This window comes from Choloepus didactylus, chromosome 18 (genome assembly GCF_015220235.1).
Source record: "Choloepus didactylus isolate mChoDid1 chromosome 18, mChoDid1.pri, whole genome shotgun sequence".
NCBI lineage: Eukaryota > Metazoa > Chordata > Mammalia > Pilosa > Megalonychidae > Choloepus > Choloepus didactylus.
In genome coordinates, this window is record NC_051324.1 from 24195567 (window position 1) to 24218093 (window position 22527).

Consider the following 22527-nt stretch of genomic DNA (forward strand, 5'->3'; position numbering starts at 1 on the left):
TCATTGGTGTTAATTGCGTTCACAGTGTTGTGCTACTGTCACCACCATCCATTACCAAAACTTTTCCAACACCCCAAACAAATGATACCTACAATGAGGCATTAATTCCCCATTCCCCACCCCTTACCTTGCCCCTGGTATTCTAATTTCTGATTCTATGAATTTGCATATTCTACTTATTTAATATAAGAAAGATCATACAATATCTGTCTTTCTATGATGACTTTTTTCACTCAACATGATGCCTTCAGGGTTTATCCATGTTACCTGTATCAGAACTTAATTTCTTTTTAGGGCTAAATAATATTCCATTGGATATATATGCCACATTTGTTCATCCATTCATCCGTTAGTGGGCACTTGGGTGCTTCCATCTTTTGGCAGTTGTGACTAATGCTGCTATGAACATGTTGAGCCCCTCTGATGAATTTATTTCAGTTATTGTACTTTTCAAACTTCATAATTTCCATTTGGTTCTTTTTAAAAATATTTATTGATACTTTCTATTTAATGTCACATCATCATCGTGTCTTCCTTTACTTCTTTAATTAAGCTTTCCTTTAGTTCTAGCTACTTTGAAATCTTTTTCTGTTAAATTCAACATCTAGTTGGTCTCATAGGCAGTTGCCCTTGCCTGCTTTTTTTTTCTGGTGGAGGTCATATCCTGTTTCTTTGCATGCTTGTAATTTTTGTTGGAAATTGTTTTAGATAATATATTGTAGCAACTCTGGGAACTTTGTCCCCTCCTTTCTGAAGTTTGTTTTTTGTTATTTGTTTATTTGTTTAGTGATTTGCTGTATTATTTTACTGAAGACTTTACCCCCACGCCACCCCACCCCACCCCACCCCGCACACAAACACACACAGTATTTAGTCTCTGATGTTGATCCTCAGAGAGATGAAGCTTTGGGTGTGCCCACAGTCATCCTTTGGGTATGACAGTGGTACTGATAGGGCTCTCTTCCATGCCTTCTCTGACTGCACCCAGCCAGTTGCTCTAGTATCCTGGGGCATAGATTCCTCTTTGAACTGAATTGTGGCTTCTCAGTTGTTTTTGAGGTTAATGTTTGATATTTGTTCTGACCTCAGGAGGGCTCCTCCCTGGTGTCTTAGTCCTCGATTTCCTCCTGCAAACTAGCTGGTCCACACTCTAGGCTGTGTCTTCATTACATCCATGAATTACTCCCAGTTTGCTCCCCCACAACCTCCACTGTTTTGAAAGGGCTCTTAGGTAGGTGTAAACTTCTCCATGCCCTGTTGCGACTGAAATCTTCCTGGAAGGCATTAGCATTAGGAGCTATCTGTTTTAAGGCCTGCTACTACCCCCAGGCATAATATCTGAGCCAGGGCTCTGAAACTGAGTGTGATTATGATAATGTTTGGGCGCTCATTCCTGTCATTTATTTAATATATTCTGTTTACCATCCTTTCTTGTTATTTCTTCTATTTGTTGCTTTCTGCATTCTCCTCCTTTGTCTTGCATTCCTTTTTCTTGCAAAGATTCTCAAGTAATTATTTTAGTTGGTGTCTGTGGATGATAATCTTTGAGTCCTTGCATATCTGCAGATGTCTTTATTTTGCCATCACACTTAAAACATTGTTAGGCTATCTATAGGATTCTAGTTTCAAAATTATTTTCCTTCAGAACTTGAAAATAATACTCTATTTTCCTTTTATATCCAGTGTTACCAATTGGAGAGATATACCAAACTGATTCTTCTTTGTAAATAATCTTCACCTCCACTGCCCTTCACCCAATCCTGTTAGGATTTTTCTCTTTATCTTTGTATTCTGAAATTTCACCAAAAAATATCTAGGCTCAGCACTTGGTGAGCTCTTCAATTTGAGGGCTTACAACTTTCTCCATTTCATATATATATTTTTTTCTTACTGCTTTGAAGAGTTCCTGCCCTCCATTCTCTATTTGGTCCTTCTGGAACTCCTATTAGGCAAATTTTAGAACATTTGTTTCTCCATGTCTCTTAATTTGTTTTTTAGCCTTTCCATCTTTTTTTTTTTCTTTCTTTCTATTTTCAGTGCATTCTGGGAGAATTCTTTTGACTCCATCATACGTTCACTAATTTGAATTCAGCTTTACCCATTCTCCCATTCAGTTTTTTAATTTCAGTTATTACGATTTTATTATCAGGGTTTCTAGTTGATTCTTTTTAATGGATGCAAAATCCTCTCATGTAGTGTTATTGCAATAAAGTTTTATCTCTGAGGAGTAAATTCTGATTATTGAGTTTTGAGATTCTTTCATTTTGTTGGTATTCAGCAAATGATTGAAAAATTTTGGTTTGTTCATCTTTGTATTTTGAGATTTAGGCAAGCTCTGTCTGTTACTGTTGCCTATTTGTGAGGGAGAGATGGCACACATCATTGGGCCAGGTATACTGCCACCTATCTAACAAAGTCACAGTTTTTCCTGGATGCCCCCAAGTCAATCCATCCAAGGCATTTTGTTAACTCAGGTTCCTGTAGTCACTATTCCCAAGTAAGGAAATCTTTGTTATCTGCCTTTTTCAAAGAAGGTAATGTGTAGGGATCCATTTGCATTGCTTGCAAAACCCCACCTAATCTCCATCTTGTCTTCTTTCTATCCCTTACTTAAGGACATCTAGTATCCTGGTGTTCTGGTTTGCTAATGCTGCTGGCATGCAAAACACGAGAGATGGATCAGCTTTTATAAAGGGGGTTTATTTGGTTACACAGTTACAGTCTTAAGGCTATAAAGTGTCCAAGGTAACACATCAGCAATCGGGTACCTTCACTGGAGGATGGCCAATGGCGTCCGTAAAACCTCTGTTAGCTGGGAAGGCATGTGGCTGGCATCTACTCCAGAGTTCTGGTTTCAGAATGGCTTTCTCCCAGGACGTTCCTCTCTAGGCTGCAGTTCCTCAAAAATGTCACTCTTAGTTGCTCTTGGGGTGTTTTCCTCTCACAGCTTCTCTGGAGCAAAAACCTGCTTTCAACAGTTGTCTTCAAACTGTCCCATCATCTGCAGCTCCTCTCTCAGTTCCTGTGAATTCGCTCATTTATATGGCTCCACTGATCAAGGCACACCCAATGGGTGGGCCAACACTCCATGGAAATTATCCAATTAGAGTCGTCACCCATAGTTGGGTGAGGCGCATCTCCACAGAAACACTCAAAGAATTACAGTCTAATCAACACTGATAATGTCTGTCCACACAAGATTACATCAAAGATAATGGTGTTTGGGGGACACAATATATTCAAACTGGCACACCTGGGAACCATTTTCACCTTTTTTAATAGTCAACCTCTCTGAGCAGTTTTGTTTCTTGCCTTACAGTTTCTGGTCCACTCAGGATACCCCTTCTGTTTTCTAGCATGGTTATGGATTTCTTTCCTGTTATTCTGAGAGTTTGGATTAGGAAAAGGAGGCTGCAGCATGTGTTAATTTGCCAGCTTGAACCAGAAGTTTTATATTGCTTTAAGATCTTTATCAAATGGTTTAATCTGTTTTAAACTCAGTTCCCCCATTAAAAAAATATCTTTCATAATTCTATCTACTTAAAGTTTATTTTAAGGATTAGAGATAGATAAGTGCCTAGTACAGTACATGGCACATAGTAGAAGCACAGTCGATGGTAACTGTACTACTATAATATCTTCTTGATGTTTGTAATAATTATCATAATTAATCCTTAGTCATCTGAACATTTCCAATGCCTACTTCATCCTACTTTGTGTTTTAATAGTACTTGTCTTTTAATAGTACCTTGATCTCCAAGTTGAATTGCAGCCATTCGCTAAGAACCATTATATTAGAAAAATTCCATAAATAAGGTACTAATAGCCATAATTGTATTTTTTGAATTATTGTTTTGTTTGGTTTACATACAGTCTCATTGCACCCTTTTTAACTGACAGTTTCTAATTAAAAGATGATAGAAGCTTTACTTTGCTAAGTTTTAAACAACAAAAATTGATATCTACACTTTCCAAAAGCATATGTATACTGACAGGTTTTAATATTTCCTATTCCAACTTTACCATAAAAATCATTTAAAATATTTTTCTTTTATTTTCATGTGGTGTTTTAGTGTGTGTAGTCAGACAAAAAGCAATAATCCCCCATCTCACTGTAGGATTTATCAAAAGCTGAAAATAAAATAGATCACATCACTTTCTGAAACAAAATTACTTTATTAGTTTAGTAATAATTTGAGGTTACTTTAAAGATAAGAAGCAGCATTTGGGAGGAGATTCATTTCCTCCCTTTGGGCTTTATCTGCAAGAACTACATCTTCAATGTCAAGAGATTGTGCATGTATAACTGAACTCTAATAAAGTCTGTACTAGAGATGCTGCACCTGACTTGGTCATTGTGATTATATATTAGGTGCCAAACTTTTACTTGTCTTTTAGAAAAAAAATATATCACCAACTGTATTTCATTAAAATTTGGCCTGGGTGGGAAAGATTATAAGACCTTTGTTGATTATAAGTGGGCTAGTTATTACCAACATGGTTAATGATGTCCCCTTGGAAAATAAATTTGTGTTTTCTAAGTGAAATAAACTTATGGAATTTTCCTTTCATTTCTGAATTAAGCAATAGTTGAAGGGGAAGAGATGTCATATTCTAGTACATATGTTTTTACTAAAGCCTATAAAATACATGTTTGATGGGTGTAGTAATGTAGGATGTTGAGAACCATGTTCTGAGAGTTTTTTCCTTTCATCAGTATCTTATACTTTATACATATGTGTGCTGGAGAACTATACTATTTTCCTTATGAGCAGTTCAGAGTTACCCCTCTTTTTATATTCCCCTTACCCTTCTCCCACTTTTTGCTATGTGTTTTATTACAGATAAATTTTACACAAAACAGTAAGATCCTTATTTCAGAACTTCATTCTTCATGGCATTATTCATTCATGAATTATATATATCTGTCTTCTTTCTGGAACTGTGACTTCCTGAATCTATTGAGATAGTCATGTGATTTTTCTCCTAAGTGTCTATTAATGTGATTTATTACATTAATATATTTTCTAGTGTTAACCTATTCTTTAATTTCTTCTTTAAATCCTTTTTTAATAGGATATTTATTTGTTTGTATTAGAGAAGTTATAGATTTACAGAAAAATCATTCATGAAATAGAGTTCCCATATACCACCCTATTATTAACATCTTGCGTTAGTGTGATACATTTGTTCCAATTGATGAAAGAACATTTTTATAATTATACTAATAACTGTCCTCCATGGTTCACCTTAGTGTTCACTGTTTGTTTTGTAGAGTCCTATAGGTTTTTTTAAATGAAAACTTTTATTCTAATAATGTACATGCAATCCAAAATTTCTCCTTTTAACAACTTCAGATATATAAGTGCTGTTAGTTATGTTTACAGTGTTGCTCTACCATCACCACCATCTATTAACAAAACTTTTCCATCATCCCAAATAGAAACTGTACAATTTAGGCATTAACTCCCCATTTCCTACCCTCTCCCTGGCCCCTGGTAACCTATATTTTAGTTTCTGACTCTTTGAATTTGCTTATTCTAATTATTTCATATTAGCAATATTTGTCCTTTTGTGCCTGGTTTATTTCACTCTATGATGTCTTCAAGGTTCATCTATATTGTAGCATGTATCAGAACTTTTTATGGCTGCATAATATTTCATTGTGTGTATATACCATATTTTGTTTATTCATCGATTGATGGATACTTGGGTTGTTTCCATCTTTTGGTGATTGTAAATAATGCTATTTTGAACATCAGTTTGCAAACATCTTTTTGATTCTGCTTTCAGTTCTTTTGGGTGTATACCTAGTACTAGGATTATTGGGTCATACAGTAATTCTATATTCAACTTTCTGAGGAGCTGCCAAACTGTCTTCCAAAGTAACGGTACCATTTTACATTCCCACCAGCATTGAATGAGTGTTCCTATTGCTCCATATCTCTCCAACATTTGTCATTTTCCTTTTTTTTTTTTTAATAGCCATTCTAGTGGGTATAAAATCGTATCTCATTATGGTTTGGGTTTGTTTTTCCCTAATGGCTAATGATATTGAGCATCTTTTTCATGTGCTGATTGGTCATTTGTGTATCTTCCTTGGAGAAATGTCTGTTTAAGTCCTTTGCTCATTTTTAAATTGGGTTGTCTTTTTGTTGTTGAATTGTAGGAATTCTTTAAATATTCTGAATATTAAACCCTAATCAGATATTTGATTTGCAACTATTTTCTCCCATCCTAGAATTTGCTTATTCTAGAATAAATCATAAAAGTAGAATTAAACAATATTTGTCCTTTTGTGTATGGCTTATTTCACTTAGCATAGTATTTTCAAGGTTTGTCCACATTGTAGCATGTGTCAGAATTTCATTCCTTTCTATGGATGAAAAATATTCCATTGTTTATATGTATCTCATTTTGTTTAGCCATTCGTCTACCAGTGGTTGCTTGGATTGTTTCCATCTTTTAGCTATTGTGTATAATACTGCTATTCATATTATTTTTAAAGGTCATGTATGAGGTGTATGGCAGAGTTGACAAGGAGTAGGAGGTTTATAAACAGAGGAAGAGGTCTGAATATAATTGATGGAGAAGGAAAAGAAAGAGACTTGACTATGGGAAATGAAGAAGGGTGGATAGCATTAGAGGTCTGTTAAAATTGGAAGCTGATAATTAATGCAGATTTTGTTTAGGGTGATGGAAAAGTTTTGGTAACGGATGGTGGTGATGGTAGAACAACATTGTGCATGTAATTAACAGCACCAAATTGTCTACTGGACAGTGGTTAAAATGGTAAATTTAGGTTGTATATATGTTATCAGAATAAAAAATTTAAAACCACATAGAACTGCATAACACAAAGAGTGAACCCTAATGTAAACTATCAACTTTATTTAGTAATGCAATTATAGTAATATTGCTTCATCAATTGTAGCAAATGTACCACACTAATGCAAAATACTAATAATAGGGAAGGCTGGGGGGGGCATGTAATATGGGAACTCTGTACTTCCTGTATGACTTTTCTGTAAACCTAAAGTTGCTCTAATTAAAAAAAAAAAAGAAAGAAAACATAAAAAAAAAAAAAAAATTGGAAGCTGAGAATTGTATTTTACAGCAGTACTCGACACCTTAATATAGACAGTAAATGCTTGGGTGGATTCAGGACTGGGATTTTGTCAAATGGGTACAAAAGATGGGCAGTAGGTCAAAAGGGTTAACATTAAAGATGTACTTTTATTTTTATGTCCCTTTAAGAAAAAGGAGCAGTACCAGTTAAGCTGTGTCAATCTTTGTCACTTAGAATTTTAATGGCATATTTAGGATACATATGAAGTTGAAAATTGTTTTAGTCTTAATTAGATATAAAGTTTTATCTTCGGTCACTCTTGTACATCCATAAAAAAAGTATAAATGAAATAAAGTGGTGAATGAATCCTCAAACTTCTTCACATTCAGAGTCTTTGTACTCACTTTTCACTCAGACTCATTGATGACTATTTTTCCACTTTATATTGTTCTGTCTGACATCAAGTGTGTTTGTGTTGTAGCATTTCTTAAAATTATATAATTTTAGATAGCTTACTTTTTTGTTTTGCTTTTACTGACTTTATTGATGTGTAATTCACATACCATACAATTTATCCATTTAAAATGTGCAATTCATTGTTTTTTAGTATATTCACAAATAGCTGCATCCATCACCACAGACAGTTGCATGATATATTTGTCACCTCAAAAAGAAATCTTGTATTCTTGAGCTATCACCTTGTATCCCACCATCCTCTCCAGCTCTGAAGAACTATTGTTCTATATTATGTGTCTATAGATTTTCCTGTTCTGAGAATTTCATATGAATAGAATCATATACTTTTTAGTCCTCTGTGATTACTTATTTCACTTAGCATAATATTTTCAGGGTTCAGCCATGTTGTAGGATGTATTAGGACTTCATTACTTTTTATGGCTGAGTAATCTTTTGTGTGGATATACCACATTTTGTGTATCCGTCAGTTGATGGACACTTGGGTTGTTTCCACCTTTTGGCCATTGTGAATAATGCTGCTATGAACATTTGCTTACAAGTTTTTATGTGGACATACATTTTCATTTCTCTTGGGTATATGCCTCATAGTGGAATTGCTGGGTCATGTGGTAACTCTGTGTTTAATCATTTGAGGAACTGCCAGGCTGGTTTCCAAAGTATCTGCACTGTTTTCCATCCCCACCAGCAGTGTATAAAGGTTCTGATTTCTTCACATCCTGTTCAACACTTGTTATCTGACTTTCTGATACTAGTGGGTGTGAAGTGGTATCTCACTAGCTATTCTAGTGGGTGTGTGAAGTGGTATCTCACTGTGGTTTTGATTTGCATTTTTCTGCTGACTAATGAGGTTGAGCCAGTTTTCATGTGCTTTATGAGATAGCTTATTTTATTTTTTCAGTCCATAAATTTATATGCTTTTTTAGTGCATTTTTTACTGTGAACTTTGACATATATACATAACAGTGATAACTTTCAAAGTATGATTTAACAAATAGTTAGCAAATTTCAAAGAACGTCATGGGTCACAGTTCTACAACTTCAGCCATTTCCATTATTGTAAAATATAACATATATACAGAAAGGTATTAACGTTCGATGTACAGCTCAACAAGCAGTTATATAGGTAATTTCAAAAATTATGAGTTACAGTACCAATTTCATTCTTTCCTTATTATGAAATATAGGGTATATACAAAAAGGTGAAGACTTTCAAAGCACAATTCAACAAGTAGCCACAGAGGAAGTTTCAAAGGATGTTATAGGTTACAGTTTCACCGTGTCATTTACCTCCTTTCAGCTATTCCAGCACCACAGCATCTAAAAAATATACATATAAATATATTTATATAAAGTTTCAGTATTCATAGACCTTTGTTAAATCTTATCTTTTTTGTTGCTGTCCCTTCCTGTCACTGAGAAATAGCTTACTTTTGACTTCCACTTTGGGATTGTTATTTAACATTCCTTATTCACCACTTCTTCTGCACCCTCCTTAGGAATAAAATAGTGCTCCATTAATGAATCCAGGATTGTCCTCTGAGTTTTTGATACTGATTCTGCAGGTTTTGATGGTGACACTTGTAATATTCACCCACATGTGGGCAGGACCAGCCATCTTAAGAATATTTACTAGTCAGCAGCAATTAAGTAACACTAGTGGTTATAAGGTATATTCCAATTTCAGAAGATGTTAGAAATGCACATCTTATAATTACTGAAATTTGGTAGGATTGTGGTTGTTGTCAAATGGATTGTCTAAATTTATAGTTTCAGAGCTGAGCAATTCTGGTAGTGACAAGATGGCCGTGAGAGAGGGTGGTTAAAGTGGAGGAGGAGGATCGTAACTGGAGATGAGGAAAACGAGATTATGTCAGGGTGTTAGATGGATAATCCATAATGATGATGCCAGAATGATGGCATGATATAGAGGAGAGAGGAAGATTAAGGTCAAGATGTCAGAGATACCAGTAATAAAGAGTTCATAAATTTGGAGAAGAAAGGGGTAGGAGACATAGCCTTAGGGGATGAGCTTCAGAGGAGCAGGGGTTTTTACACAAGAATTGCAGTAGAATCAAGAGGAACCACAACATTTTCCTAATCTGAAGTACAAAATATGTCCCTTTGAAAAATAAGTTTGTGTTTCTAAGTGAAATAAACTTACGAGCTGTGAGCATTCTCAGAAGAAAGAATATCTATAGGGGAGAGCCAGGTTTCAGTCAAGGAAGTAAAGGGACAGTTTATCAAAGAAGATGAGGCTCTGGGGATTCTAGAGGGTTCAGTGGAAAGGTTTGAGTCAGGTAAAAGACATAAGGAAAAGAGTGGCCATAGTATTAGGGAGGATGATTAACAGAGATTTGTTTTCTGAGTAGTGAACAAGGACTAACATGAGTATAGGAAGGCTGTTTTCTTCCTGGAGGCAGCATACAAAAAAAAACAAACTCTTGGAATCCTGTAACCCATACCATATGTAACCATGAACATTTCCTGCAAGTCTTTCCCCCCTAGGATTTATTTATTTAAAATAAAATTGGGATCTCAGTTTATAACATTTCTGTTTTGTTTTTCATTAAACTTTCCCCATTCCATTAAATGTTGAAAACAGATGTTTTAATGGTTACAATACTCTTCAAAGGTATACACTTATTTAACCAATCCCCTGATGTTGAAAGTTAAGTTGCTTTGAGTTTTTCACTAATATGAATAGATATTCTATTACATATTGCAATGAGTAGCCCATTATATAAATCGTTGTGTACATTTCTTTTTTTAATATCCTTAGAATAAACTCTTGAAAGTGGAATTTCTGGATCACAAGATGTAGATTCCTTCAGGCTTTTGATACATTTTGCCAAACTGGACAATTTTACATTTTCACGATGGTGTTATTACGTCTTTGCTCATTACCTTTCCAACATTGGGTGATATAATTTTTTAAATCTCTTGTCAATTTAATAGGTGATAAAAGCTATTTTATTGTTTTCATCTCTTTACTGGTGAAGTTGAACATTTTTTCATATGGTTTATGGTCATTTATATTTTCTTTTCTCTGTGCATGGCCTTGTCCATTTTTCCTGTTATGGTGTTTTTCTTAGGTCTGAGCTTATGCAGTAAAAATTGTGTGTGTTTTTCACAACTCAAACTGCTAGACAAATAAACTCATAATATAGATTGCTGAGTTGTAGGACCTTTAATAAATGATCTGTTGTTAAGTTAAAAAAAAATTTAGTACAGGAAGATCTCATCTCTTAGTTCTTAGAATGAAGTAGAAATTTGTATTGTAGCCACAAGTTGTTTGTAAAAGGATTGGTTCTTGAACTATTTTTCTTTAGCTGAGAGATACTTTGGATACATATATAGGTAAACACACCTCTTATTTCAGAAAGAAGCCAATATATATATTTTTTTTTCCTGTTGTGTGTTGTTAGTTGTTGAGTGAGAGGTTGATTTCTGCAAAAAATGAGAAATATAAGAAAAGTCCTCTCTTTTGAATTTTTGTTTAATCTTTAAAAATTGTGTGACTAAAGAAATAAAAAGAATGGTCAAGTATCTAATTTTTTTTCAATGTCATTAGACTGTAATCTGTTTATTGATGAAGGAGTTTGAGTAATACTTGCAGAACTCTTTCTCTTCTGTAAGTTATCATGCCCAGGAGGCATCTTATCTAACCTTACATAGTGGTATAAGAAAGCCAGCTGCACTTCACAATCATGTTCTTCCTCTTTCCTTTATCTGAACTAACTATATAAGGTTTTTTTTTTTTTTTTTTAGTCTCCCTTTTGGTCAGCTCATATATATCTGGCTGTAATTAAATGAAGCAAACATTAGGTTGGTTAGATAGTATTTATTCTGTACACAGAAAGATGGGGAAGGGGGGGAAGGACCAAGAAAATCCAGTTGCAGTGTTTATCTTTCTTCATTTGTGGATGCGTATACTTGATCACCACGTCTTTACCCCTTATAATTATGTGTGTGTGTGTGTGTGTGTGTGTGTATTTATAATATATAATTTTGTTATGTTATTAGTGTATTTAAAGTGGACCAGGCACTTAATGTTTTTATAATTCTGCCTTTTCTTCATGTTCATTTATTTGAAATTACAGCTAATAGGAGCATACCAACTCTTAGATTAGACATAAAAAATTAAAATGTTGACCAAATATGGCTGTTCCACCACTAAATTCTAATATTTTTGTAGCATTTAATCTCAGTGCTGTGCATATAGTACGCTCTCAGAACATGTTGAAATAATTTGAAACACTGCTGTGTTTTTAAAAAGGTATTTCCCTAAGATTTTTGGTAGAAACCTATTTTGAAATAGCATTTGGTAGTGTAACAGTTTTTGCACTTGTCTATAGGACAGTCAGAATGTTTGCATTTAAACTTGTTTATAAACTGAAACTGTTTTTTCTTTCAATTTCCTATAAAGTGAACCTAAGTTTTGCCTTATTAGTATATTTCTAATTTTGTAAGCATGTGTAAAATAGTATACTTTTCAGACTTAGTACTTTTTTAAGATAAAGGCCCTTTCGGGGAGTCATATGTATGTTTCTAAATTTGAAACTAATGATAAATTATGGCTATATTAGAAGGCACCATTAATGAATACTTTCCTGTATTATACTCTGAACTGGTCTTTCAGACATAGAATTAAAATAATTGCTTGCTGATTTTGTAATCAATTAATGACTATATTGTGTTTTGGGTCACATTTGGCCTTAATAATTTCCATTTTATTTATTTATTTTTTTACAAACAAATACCCGCCTTTCCACCTTGCTCCCATTCCCTCATAACCTCTAATCTGCTTTCTATCTCTGCAAATTTGCTATTTCTAGTCTACACTTAGGCAAGATGTTAAACATTGGGGGAGGCTAAGTGAAGGGTGCAGGGGATCTCCTTATACATTTCTTTGTAACTGTGGCTCTATAATTACTTCAAAATAAGTAGTTTTAAAATATGTACCTTTTAACGGAGAACTCTGTCCTTCCCACACCAAAACGGGTGATCATTAGAGGCAGATGTCAGTTCATTTGGCATTTCCTTACTGTCAAGTCCCACCATCCAATTATTGTAGACAGGACCCCTCAAAGAAGAGTTCTTTCTAATCTATTCATCCTTTGGGGGCAGTGTATTTTCATTTATGAGTAGTTCCTAGTAAACGCTATTAATGAACCCATAGCTCTCAAGGCTAGTAAACATTACAAATTTATGTCTCTGCCATCTTCCTATCTATCAATATACCAAATAGGAAAAGCTTAAAGAATCGTGTTAACACACACACACAAATGTACAGCTTTGTGCTTGCTTCAGTAGTACATATATTAAAAATTGGAATGGCCGTCTTCAAACTCTCTCTCATCTGCAGCTCCTGTGCTTTCTTCAAAGTGTCCCTCTTGGCTGTAGCTCCTCTTCAAAATGTCACTCTCAGCTACACTGAGTTCCTTCTGTTTGTCAGCTCATTTATATGGTTCCACTGATAAAAGCCCACCCTGAATGGGTGGGGCCACGCCTCCATGGAAATTATCTCATCAGAGTTGTCACCTACAGTTGGGTGGGGCGCATTTCCATGCAAACAACCTAATCCAAATGTTCCAACTTAATCCCCACTAATATGTCTGCCCCACAAGATTGCATCAAAGAAGATACGGCTTTTTCTGAGGGACATAATACATTCAAACCAGCCAAATTATATATGTAAAATGGTTAAAATGAGAAGTTTTTTGTATATAGTACCACAATAAAAAATGAAATTTCATCAAACAAAAAAATAAATTCATGAATAGCCTTATTTTGTTTTTGAGATATAATTGACATACCATAAAATTTACCCTTTTAAAGTGTACAATTCAGTGAGTTTTTGTATATTCACAAAGGCTTATACTTTTAAGGAGACTTTTTTTAAAGTATTCTAATTACATGTTTTTTTCTTAACTGTAAGTTGTCTTTGCCTGTGTGGTTACTGCTTCCAAAATCTCCTCTTGCCTTTTAAATTTCTGTTCTTTTTGATTCAAGTCTAATGTCTCTTTTGGTAAGGCTTTCTTGACTCCTCATACATTTAGTTGCCTTCTACTCCGGGCTCCCACAGCTAATTGTTTATCCCTTTATTGTATTGCTTATCACATTTATAATGTAATTATCTCTTTATTTGTGTTCCCTTTCAGCCAGTTTATGTCTCAAAGACAGGTGCTATCCTCAGGAGCTAGAACAATGCCTGCTATGATAGGCTTTCAGTACATATTTGTTGAATGATTGTAGCCACAGATAGTTTTGGCTGCCCTAAGCCTTAAGCATATACTAATAGTGTGATATATTATTATGCTATATTCAGTGATGAATATTAAAGTAATGAGCTTTTTGTTGCTGGGAATCCTACCATTTTAGTGTTGGAAGGGACCTGAAATATTATCTTTTCCAGTCCTCCTCTACCCAACACAGGTGTGTTTGCACACAAAAATTCACATGTGTACACAAAAAAAATTGAAATCCAGGGAGGTTGAATGACATAGAGATGAAGTTGGGACTCAAAATCCATGTTGTCCTCATTCTTTCTTATGCTATGCTGTTTTCTTTTACACCTTTCAGCCTGATCTGATGATTTACAATGAAAATTCATTTTTTTGCTGAAGTTTAGAGAAAAGACCTTGAAATGTTAGTTTAATTCATAATGTTATTTTTCTACTTTAATAATTAAGAGCTAGTTGCCAACCAGAATACTGGAAAAGATTTAAAATTGGTTTAAGCAATGACTGCATTTCTCTGTTTCATAGACTTCTGTGAGTGAGAGCCTTCAGAGGGAAGCTGCTAAGAAGCAAGTAATGAAGCAGGTAAGGTGAAAGAGTGAGTTTTTAAATTCATTAGGTGGAATAAGTATTTCAGTTCACATTTAATTTCAAGTATCCGTTTGGTATCTAGGTGCTGAGACTAAAACAGTAGATGCGTATAAAGAAATTATTTTATCTTGACCCTTATTTTCTAAAAATATATAAGGACATTTCTTTATTACATAAATTGCAGGTTTTCTGTATAAATCTTAAGAACAGAATGGAGAATTAGCTCTTTTTTACTGTACTGCAGATTAAACATTTTCACCTTTCAGGTGACTCACTAGTTTGATAATGGATTGTTTGGTTTAATAATTCCTGCTAGTAAGCTTACTGATCAAAAAATAGTCTTTTCACAACCAAAGTGATTTTAGAATTCTATAATTATTTTAAATTCATATACCAAGAAAGGGGCGTACCAGATAATTGTTAAGACTTGCTAGCACCTTTATATATATTGTACTCTACAGTATTCTGAACACTTTTTACATGCATTATCTTTTAAAGATAATTGTCTAACAAGTTTCCTGTATAAGGACAAACTTATTGAGTACTTTCTATGTGCTAGACATTATGTTCATTACTTTCCAAGAATCATCTTTAATTCTTACAACAATCCTTTGAGATAGATGCTCTTATAATACTCATTTTAAAATGAGTTGAGGAAATGAAGGCAAAAAGCATGTATGTGACTTGCCTAAAGCCACACAATTAGTAAATAGTGGAGGTGTATTGAAAACCAAGCAGCAAAAATTCCATAGCTTAAGCTTTTAGCCACTTTGTTATGCTCCCTCCCCTGGGGGATTTGCCAAAGAATTACGTATTTAGTTATTTTAAGATGATGTCTTAAATGTTTTGAGTGTTTCAGTTCAGAAATTTAGAGCTCAAATTTGAGAGAGGCAATCAAATTCAATTTCTCCACTATATAAATGGAAGGATTGAATTCTAGAGTGTCAGGAGAGATTTCTCCAAGGTCACATAGGTTTCTTGTTTTCTAGTGTTCTTTTGATATTTTGTGCTGCCTTCTTCTCTTAAAGTATGAATTCCAAATTTAATTTTATGTTTAACTCTGGCATTTTCAAAGCCACTGTTTCTATTAGTGGGACCTTTTAATTGTTTGCTTGGAAACTGGGAATGCTGCTACAACTCTTGTACCTTTTACCTGCCCGCTGCTGCTTTGGTTTCCATCTATATTAGCTACTCTTCACCTTGTTCCCCACACAGATAATTCAGCTCTTGTCTTCTCCTTTGATCCCAAACTAACTTTTATCACAAAGAATACCAGCTTGATTGCATTTAGTATATCTAAGAGAAAATATTCTTAGAAATGGGTTATTTTATCTAATAGTCAAAGCATTCTTTTTTTGTTGTTGTTCCTTTTTCTGGACCTCACATGCATTTTCTGGATGATGCACTTACCTTGTTCACTGTTCACTGGAAAAGCTTTCAATATGTCATCAGTAAACATAACATTTGCTGTAGGTCTTTGTTAGATATCCATTGTCAAGCTAAGGACATTCTTTTTCTAGTCCTGATTTTAGGTTTTGTTTATTGTCATTTAATTGTTTATTTTTTTAAATCATGAATGAACTATATAAAAGGTGTAATACCTGATGACCAAGTTGTCTTTGTACCAGTAATGCAAAGTTGGTTTAACTTTAGAAAATCAACCACTGTAACTTTGTATAAGTGGTGTAGACACAACATGGGCAATAAGGTAGTATATTTTTATATACCACTTCATTTGGCTTACTAAAATTTTATTTAGGATTTTTGCATCAAAAGTGAGATTGGCCTGTACTTTTGCTTCTCTTGCATTGTAATTTTCCAGATTGGAACAGAGTGGGATGAGTCTCTAAATACCAAAATTTGGTGAGTCTCATAAAATGAGCTAATAATGTATTTGTTTGGAATGATTTCTTCTTTAAAATGTAAAAATTGCCAGGGAAGCCATCTTCTAACCTAGAGTTTTCTTGGCAGGAAGTTTTTGTTTTCTTTTTAACCAGTATTATATTTTTTTAGGTATTGGGGCATTTATTCTGGTGATATGTTATGTACTTTGCTGATTTGCTTTTGAAATGGTTTTACTCCTCAAGGGTCTAATTATTTAGAGATTACTTCATAATCTCTTGATCAGTGATTCTCTGATATGTATTGAAGTTTATATTCTGGTGAGTTCAAGAATAGGGGAGGGACTGCACTTAGGCTATAGAACCTCAGGCAACACAAAAACCACACTTCATCCCTCCAAGCAACTCTTTAGGTTAAGGACCTGCATACCCTTAGGAAATACCAGGCTTCACCTGCCCTCAGATTTTGTGGGAGGTCTAATGAATGTTTGCGTCTCCAGAATCCACAATTTTTTGTTTTCATCTACTCCTCACTTCAGCAGAACTTTAGCTGTGGGCTTAGATTTATCCTTTGGCGGTTATGCAACATTGCCACCACTTTTTGCAGTGAGGAGCAAGTCTTTGTGACAGTGGAAAAGGGACAGAAGCAGAACTGTGCTACTCCATTCTCTGAGTTGTCTGTACACAGCCACATATCCTGCCCTGACTACATCCCTGCAGCTCATCTCCCAACATACACAAAGACAACTTGTGCCATCAGTTAAAACAGCCTTCGGTCTCCCTTGGGGTTCCTCTTCATTTTTGTTGTGGCAGTGGTTGTTACTTCATGGATTCCATGTTTCCCTTTTTGGGTTCTCCAGGCTTGGTTTTTGGAAGGGAGCATTAGTACTAATTTACCACCTAGACAGGAGAATCATTTGTTTTTTTTTAAAGGTTCTAGTAAGTGGTGAAAAGTGAGAATATTTATGAATTTCTAAATATTTTAAACAATATTTCAGAAAATTGTTTTTGAGCAAGCATTATATCATTCCATAGTCTAATTATTGATATGCTAAAAACCTGAGGATATCAAGAGGGTTCTTTTGAATAATATTATCACCCTATTAGTTTTGAAAGATTAAGCATCCCTCTTATGTTGCACTTTACATTAGGCATTGTAGCAATTTAGGAAAAGTTTAAAATGTTTGTGCTCTGTTACAGGCTGAGGCGAGAGGCTAGGATTTGTGAAACAACTGGAAAGTAATAACATCAAGTATATATTATTAAGAGTTAAATATTGCAGTGCACAGTTCAAAAGAAATACATCATTTGGGGTTAAAGTCTTTAGAAAGGCCTTCTTTAAAAGGTAGGGCTTGAGCTAGCCCTGAAGCTCTACTAAGATTTTGGTGGCCTAGAAGCAGGAGGAAGAACGTCTACGATAGAAGGAACATCAAGAACAAAGGCAGAGGACCTGCCAGAAGCCAAGATGGTGCATAGGTGTGTTTTAGGCCGCAGTTGGTACCTTTTCAGTATCTGAGCTGGTGTTTTGTAAGAGGCTGTGGCCAATGCCCTCCACCACCATGGCCCTGCATTGGAAGTGTCTGAGGCTACAACTACGATGAAGATTTTGAAAATGATCATCTTTATGGCCAGTCTGTAGAGGATGATTATTGTATTTCACCGTCAATAGCTGCTCTATTTATTCATGACGTGACAAACCTTCCGATGTTGAGCCAGTAGAAGAATATTATTATGAAGTACTGAAAGTATCCTCCAATTCTTTTTTGAACCACCAGCTAAAGGGAGTTGATCAAATTTGTCTTTATTCATGCCTTGATCACTTAAGAGAGCTACTTGGAGATGCTGTGCTGGGTGAAATATTAATTGAAACAGTTCTGAAAAACAGGTTTGATGTGCAGAAGGTTTTTTTTTTTTTTTTTTAATTAAATTCAGTTTTATTGAAATATATTCACATACCATACAGTCATCCATGGTGTACAATCAGCTGTTCACAGTACCATCATGTAGTCATGCATTCATGATCCCAATCTATTTTTGAACATTTTCCTTACACCAGAAAGAATCAGAATAAGTATAAAAAATAAAAGTAAAAAAGAACACCCAGAGAACCTAAGATGGCAGCTAGGTGAGACAGGGCAAAAAAACACCTCTGTGAAAAATACTAGATAAAAACCAGAAGGTGACTCAGAATACCAGTTTCAGCAATGCGCCAGCTGAACAAGGTCTGCTAGAAGCACAGGGGCTGTACACTTGGTGAAACCGGGAGTCTGCATTCTGAAACAAGTGAGTAAGCCAGCAGAAAGACCTGCTGCCCGCTGCGGTGTGGGGAAGCCAGGGGTTGGTGTTTGGAGACGTACTGGTTCTTTTAAAAAAAAGGAAAAACCCAGGAGCAGTTGCAGTTGCGACGGTGGGAACCGCGCAGTGAAGCATGGCAGAAGCAGGCTGAGCCGGCCTCTTGGTGTCTGGCGTGGAGGATAGCCTGCTGCAGATTCCCTCAGGGCTAGGGGAGCAGAGGGGAGAGCCAGAAGGAGAGAGAAACCCCGCAGCTTACAGCTGGCTTCCCGGTGGGCTGGAGACACTCCTGCCCGGGGCCGTGCCCACAGCCCAGAGCCGCGCCAGTTGTCCTGGAGCTGGGAAGGAGGAACTGTGCGAGGAGAGGGGTGGGGTTGAGACGCCCTGTTCAGCCATCTTTGCATCAGGTTGAGAGCGCCCCTGCACGGCCCCGCAGCCTGGGGCTTCCCTTGAGGGATGATGCACACTAGTGATGTAGCACTGCCTTCCCTCAGCAGGGGTCCTGGAAGATCACAGCTGAGAAGGGTGGCCTGCTTGGAAAACCCAGGGATGCTATGTCAGTGCCGGTGGTTTGTGGGTCAGCGACAGAGAGGGTCTGGGGCAGAACTGAAATGAAGGCTTAGACTCTTGCAGCGGCCTTGAATCTCCAGGAACACCTGGGGGGTTTGAATATTAAAGCTGCCCTGCCTCCCTAGCCACCCAGACACACACCCCACATTCAGGGCGGACGGCTCCAGCAACACACCCAAACTGAGTTCACCAACTGAACCCCACAAGAATCATTTCCCCACACACCACAAGGACACAGTTGAGGAGAACTGACTTGAGGGGTATAGGTGACTCGCAGACGCCATCTGTTGGTTAGTTAGAGAAAGTGTACGCCACCTCCTTGTGTTTCTGAAAAATTAGATTGGTATTTTCTTTTACAACTTGAAAGAACCCTATCAAGCAAAGCAAATGCCAAGAGGCCAAAAACAACAGAAAATCTTAATGCATATGATAAAACCAGACAGTATGGAGAACCCAATCCCAAACACTCAAATCAGAATATCAGAAGAGACACAGTACTTGGCACAATTAATCAAAGAACTACAATCAAGGAACGAAAACATGGCAAAGGATATAAAGGACATGAAGAAGACCATGGCACAGGATATAAGGGACATGAGACCCTAGAAGAGCATAAAAAAGACATTGCAAGAGTAAATAAAAAAAATAGAAGATCTTATAGAAATAAAAAACTGTTGGCCAATTTAAAAAGACTCTGGATACTCATAATACAAGATTAGAGGAAGTCGAACAATACTCAGTGTCCTAGAAGTCCACAGAACAGAAAATGAAAGAACAAAAGAAAGAATGGAGAAAAAAATCAAAAAAATCGAGGTGGATCTCAGGGATACGATAGATAAAATAAAACATCCAAACTTAAGACTCATTGGTGTCCCAGAAGGGGAAGAGAAGGATAAAGGTCTAGAAAGAGTATTCAAAGAAATTGTTGGGGAAAACTTCCCCAACCTTCTACACAATATAAATACATAAAGCATAAATTCCCAGCGAACTCCAAATAGAATAAATCCAAATAAACCCACTCTGAGACATATTCTGATGAGACTCTCAAATACTGAAGAGCAGGAGCAAGTTCTGAAAGCAGCAAGAGAAAAGCAATTCACCACATACAAAGGAAATAATATAAGACTAGGTAGTGACTACTCAGTGGCCACTATGGAGGTGAGAAGGCAGTGGCATGACATACTTAAAATTCTGAGAGAGAAAAATTTCCGACCAAGAATACTTTATCCAGCAAAACTCTCCTTCAAATTTGAGGGAGAGCTTAAATTTTTCACAAACAAATGCTGAGAGATTTTGCCAATAAAAGACCTGCCCTACTTCAAATACTAAAGGAGCCCTACTGACAGAGAAACAAAGAAGGGAGAAAGATATATAGAGAATTTTAACAGACATATATAGAATCTTACATCCCAAATTACCAGGACACTCATCTTTCTCTTGTCATCACGGATCTTTCTCCAGAATGGACCATATGCTGGGACATAAAACAAGCCTCAATAAATTAAAAAAAAAAAAAGAATATATTCAAAGCACATTCTCCAACCACAATGGAATACAAATAGAAGTCAATAATTTTTTAATTATAACTCCACTATTTGCTTCCTACATGATATAAAATACACAAACTCTAATGACAAATCAGTGGTTTTGAACTCAATGTAACATATTTAATTTTTGACAAGAACTATATAAAGGTGGGAGAATGGAGGAGTATAGGAACATAGTTTATGTGTCCTATTGAAGTTAAGTTGGTATCAAAGAAAAACAAGATCATTATGGATAGAAGAGGTTAATTTTAAGCCCCACAGTAAACACAAAGAAATTATCAGAGAATATGACCATAGAGATGAAAAGTAGAGTATGGGTTAAGAGAAATGGGGGAAGGGGCAATGGGGAGTTAAGAAATGAGCGTAGGGTTGCTGTTTGAGGTGAAGGGAAATTTCTAGTAATGGATGGTGGGAAAGAGATAGCATTACAACATTCTAATTGTGATTAATCCCACTAATGGAATGCTAGGGAGGGAGTGGAATGGGAAGATTTAGGCTGTAGATGTTTCCACAATTGAGGAAAAAAAAAAAAAAAGTCTAAATAGATGACAATTGATTGCCAAGGATGACTCTGGATGGGATCTGAGGATGGAAGACAGGAGGCTCAAAGGGACACAGTTGAGACATAAGGGAGAAAAAAAAAATGGAAATACAGAATGTAAGCTTTGTATCAATGTTGAATCTCTTGTACTTCTTAGCTGCATTTAATGGAATTGCATAAAAGAATGTTCTTGTTCATGGGAATTGTATATGTGAATTATAGTGTTTGTTCAAGGATGTGTGCAGCTAGCTCTCATATGTTCAGAAGACAGAGCAATAGATGATGGATGATAGGGAGGGAGGGAGGGAAAGAAATAGCAGTGTGACAGCATGTTAAAGTTGGTGGATTGGGGTATCAGGGGAGGGGGGTCAGGGTATGCTGGAGTTTGGTGTATGGGGCTTGTATTATTTTGCAACTGTTCCTATTACTTTGAATTTATTTCAAAATAAAATTTTAAAAAAGATGCAAAAAAAATAAAAAATAAATTGGGCTTACAAATGCAAAAAATAAAAAAAAAGTGAAATGCTGGTAAATGCTACAACATGGGTGAACCCTGAAAATATCATGTTGAATGAAATAAGCCAGACACAAAAAGACAAAGATTGTATGATTTCTTATATATGAAATACTTAGAATAATCAAATTCATAGAGACAGAAAGCAGAATAGTGGTTACCAGGGGGAGGGGGAGGGGGGAATGGGGAGTTATTGGTTTGGGTTGATGAAAATAATCTGGAAATAGTGGTGAGAGTTACACAGTATTGTCAGTGTACTTAATGTCAAAAAATTGCCCACTTAAAATAGTTAAAATGATTTATATGTTGTGTGTATTTTACTACCATTAAAAATGAATTAATTAATACACAGATTTAAAAAAAAAATTCCATACTCTGTTTTAGGAAAAAAAAAAAAAAAAAAAAAAAAAGAATACCCAAATCATCCCCCCCATCCCACCTTATGTTTCATTCAGTTTTTGTCCCCATTTTTCTACTCATCCATACACTAGATGAAGGGAGTGCGATCCACAAGGTTTTCACAGTCACCCTGTCACCCCTTGTAAACTACATTGTTATACAGTCGTCTTCAAGAATCCAGACTACTGGGTTGGAGTTTGATAGTATCAAGTATTTACTTCTAGCTATTCCAATACATTTAAAACCGAAGAGGTGTTATCTGTATAGTGCATAAGAATGTCCACCAGAGTGACCTCTCAACCCCATTTGGAATCTCTCAGCCACTGAAACGATTTCATTTTTTTTTAATGCAATTTTATTGAGATACATTCACATAGTGTACAATCCTCCAAAGTGTACAATCAGTTGTTCACAGTATCATCATATAGTTGTGCATTCATCTCCACA

General features: G+C 35.7%; 1 protein-coding gene across 4 annotated transcripts in view; it reads left to right on the forward strand.

Annotated features, from left to right (window-relative positions):
• Positions 1–22527, forward strand: part of NSRP1 (nuclear speckle splicing regulatory protein 1) — a 72552-nt gene that overhangs the window by 30504 nt on the left and 19521 nt on the right. For all 4 annotated transcript variants that reach the window (XM_037809341.1, XM_037809343.1, XM_037809342.1 and 1 more), the window contains one exon: positions 14314–14370. In XM_037809341.1, the coding sequence (XP_037665269.1) occupies positions 14314–14370 (57 nt within the window). The remainder of the gene's footprint in view (positions 1–14313; positions 14371–22527) is intronic.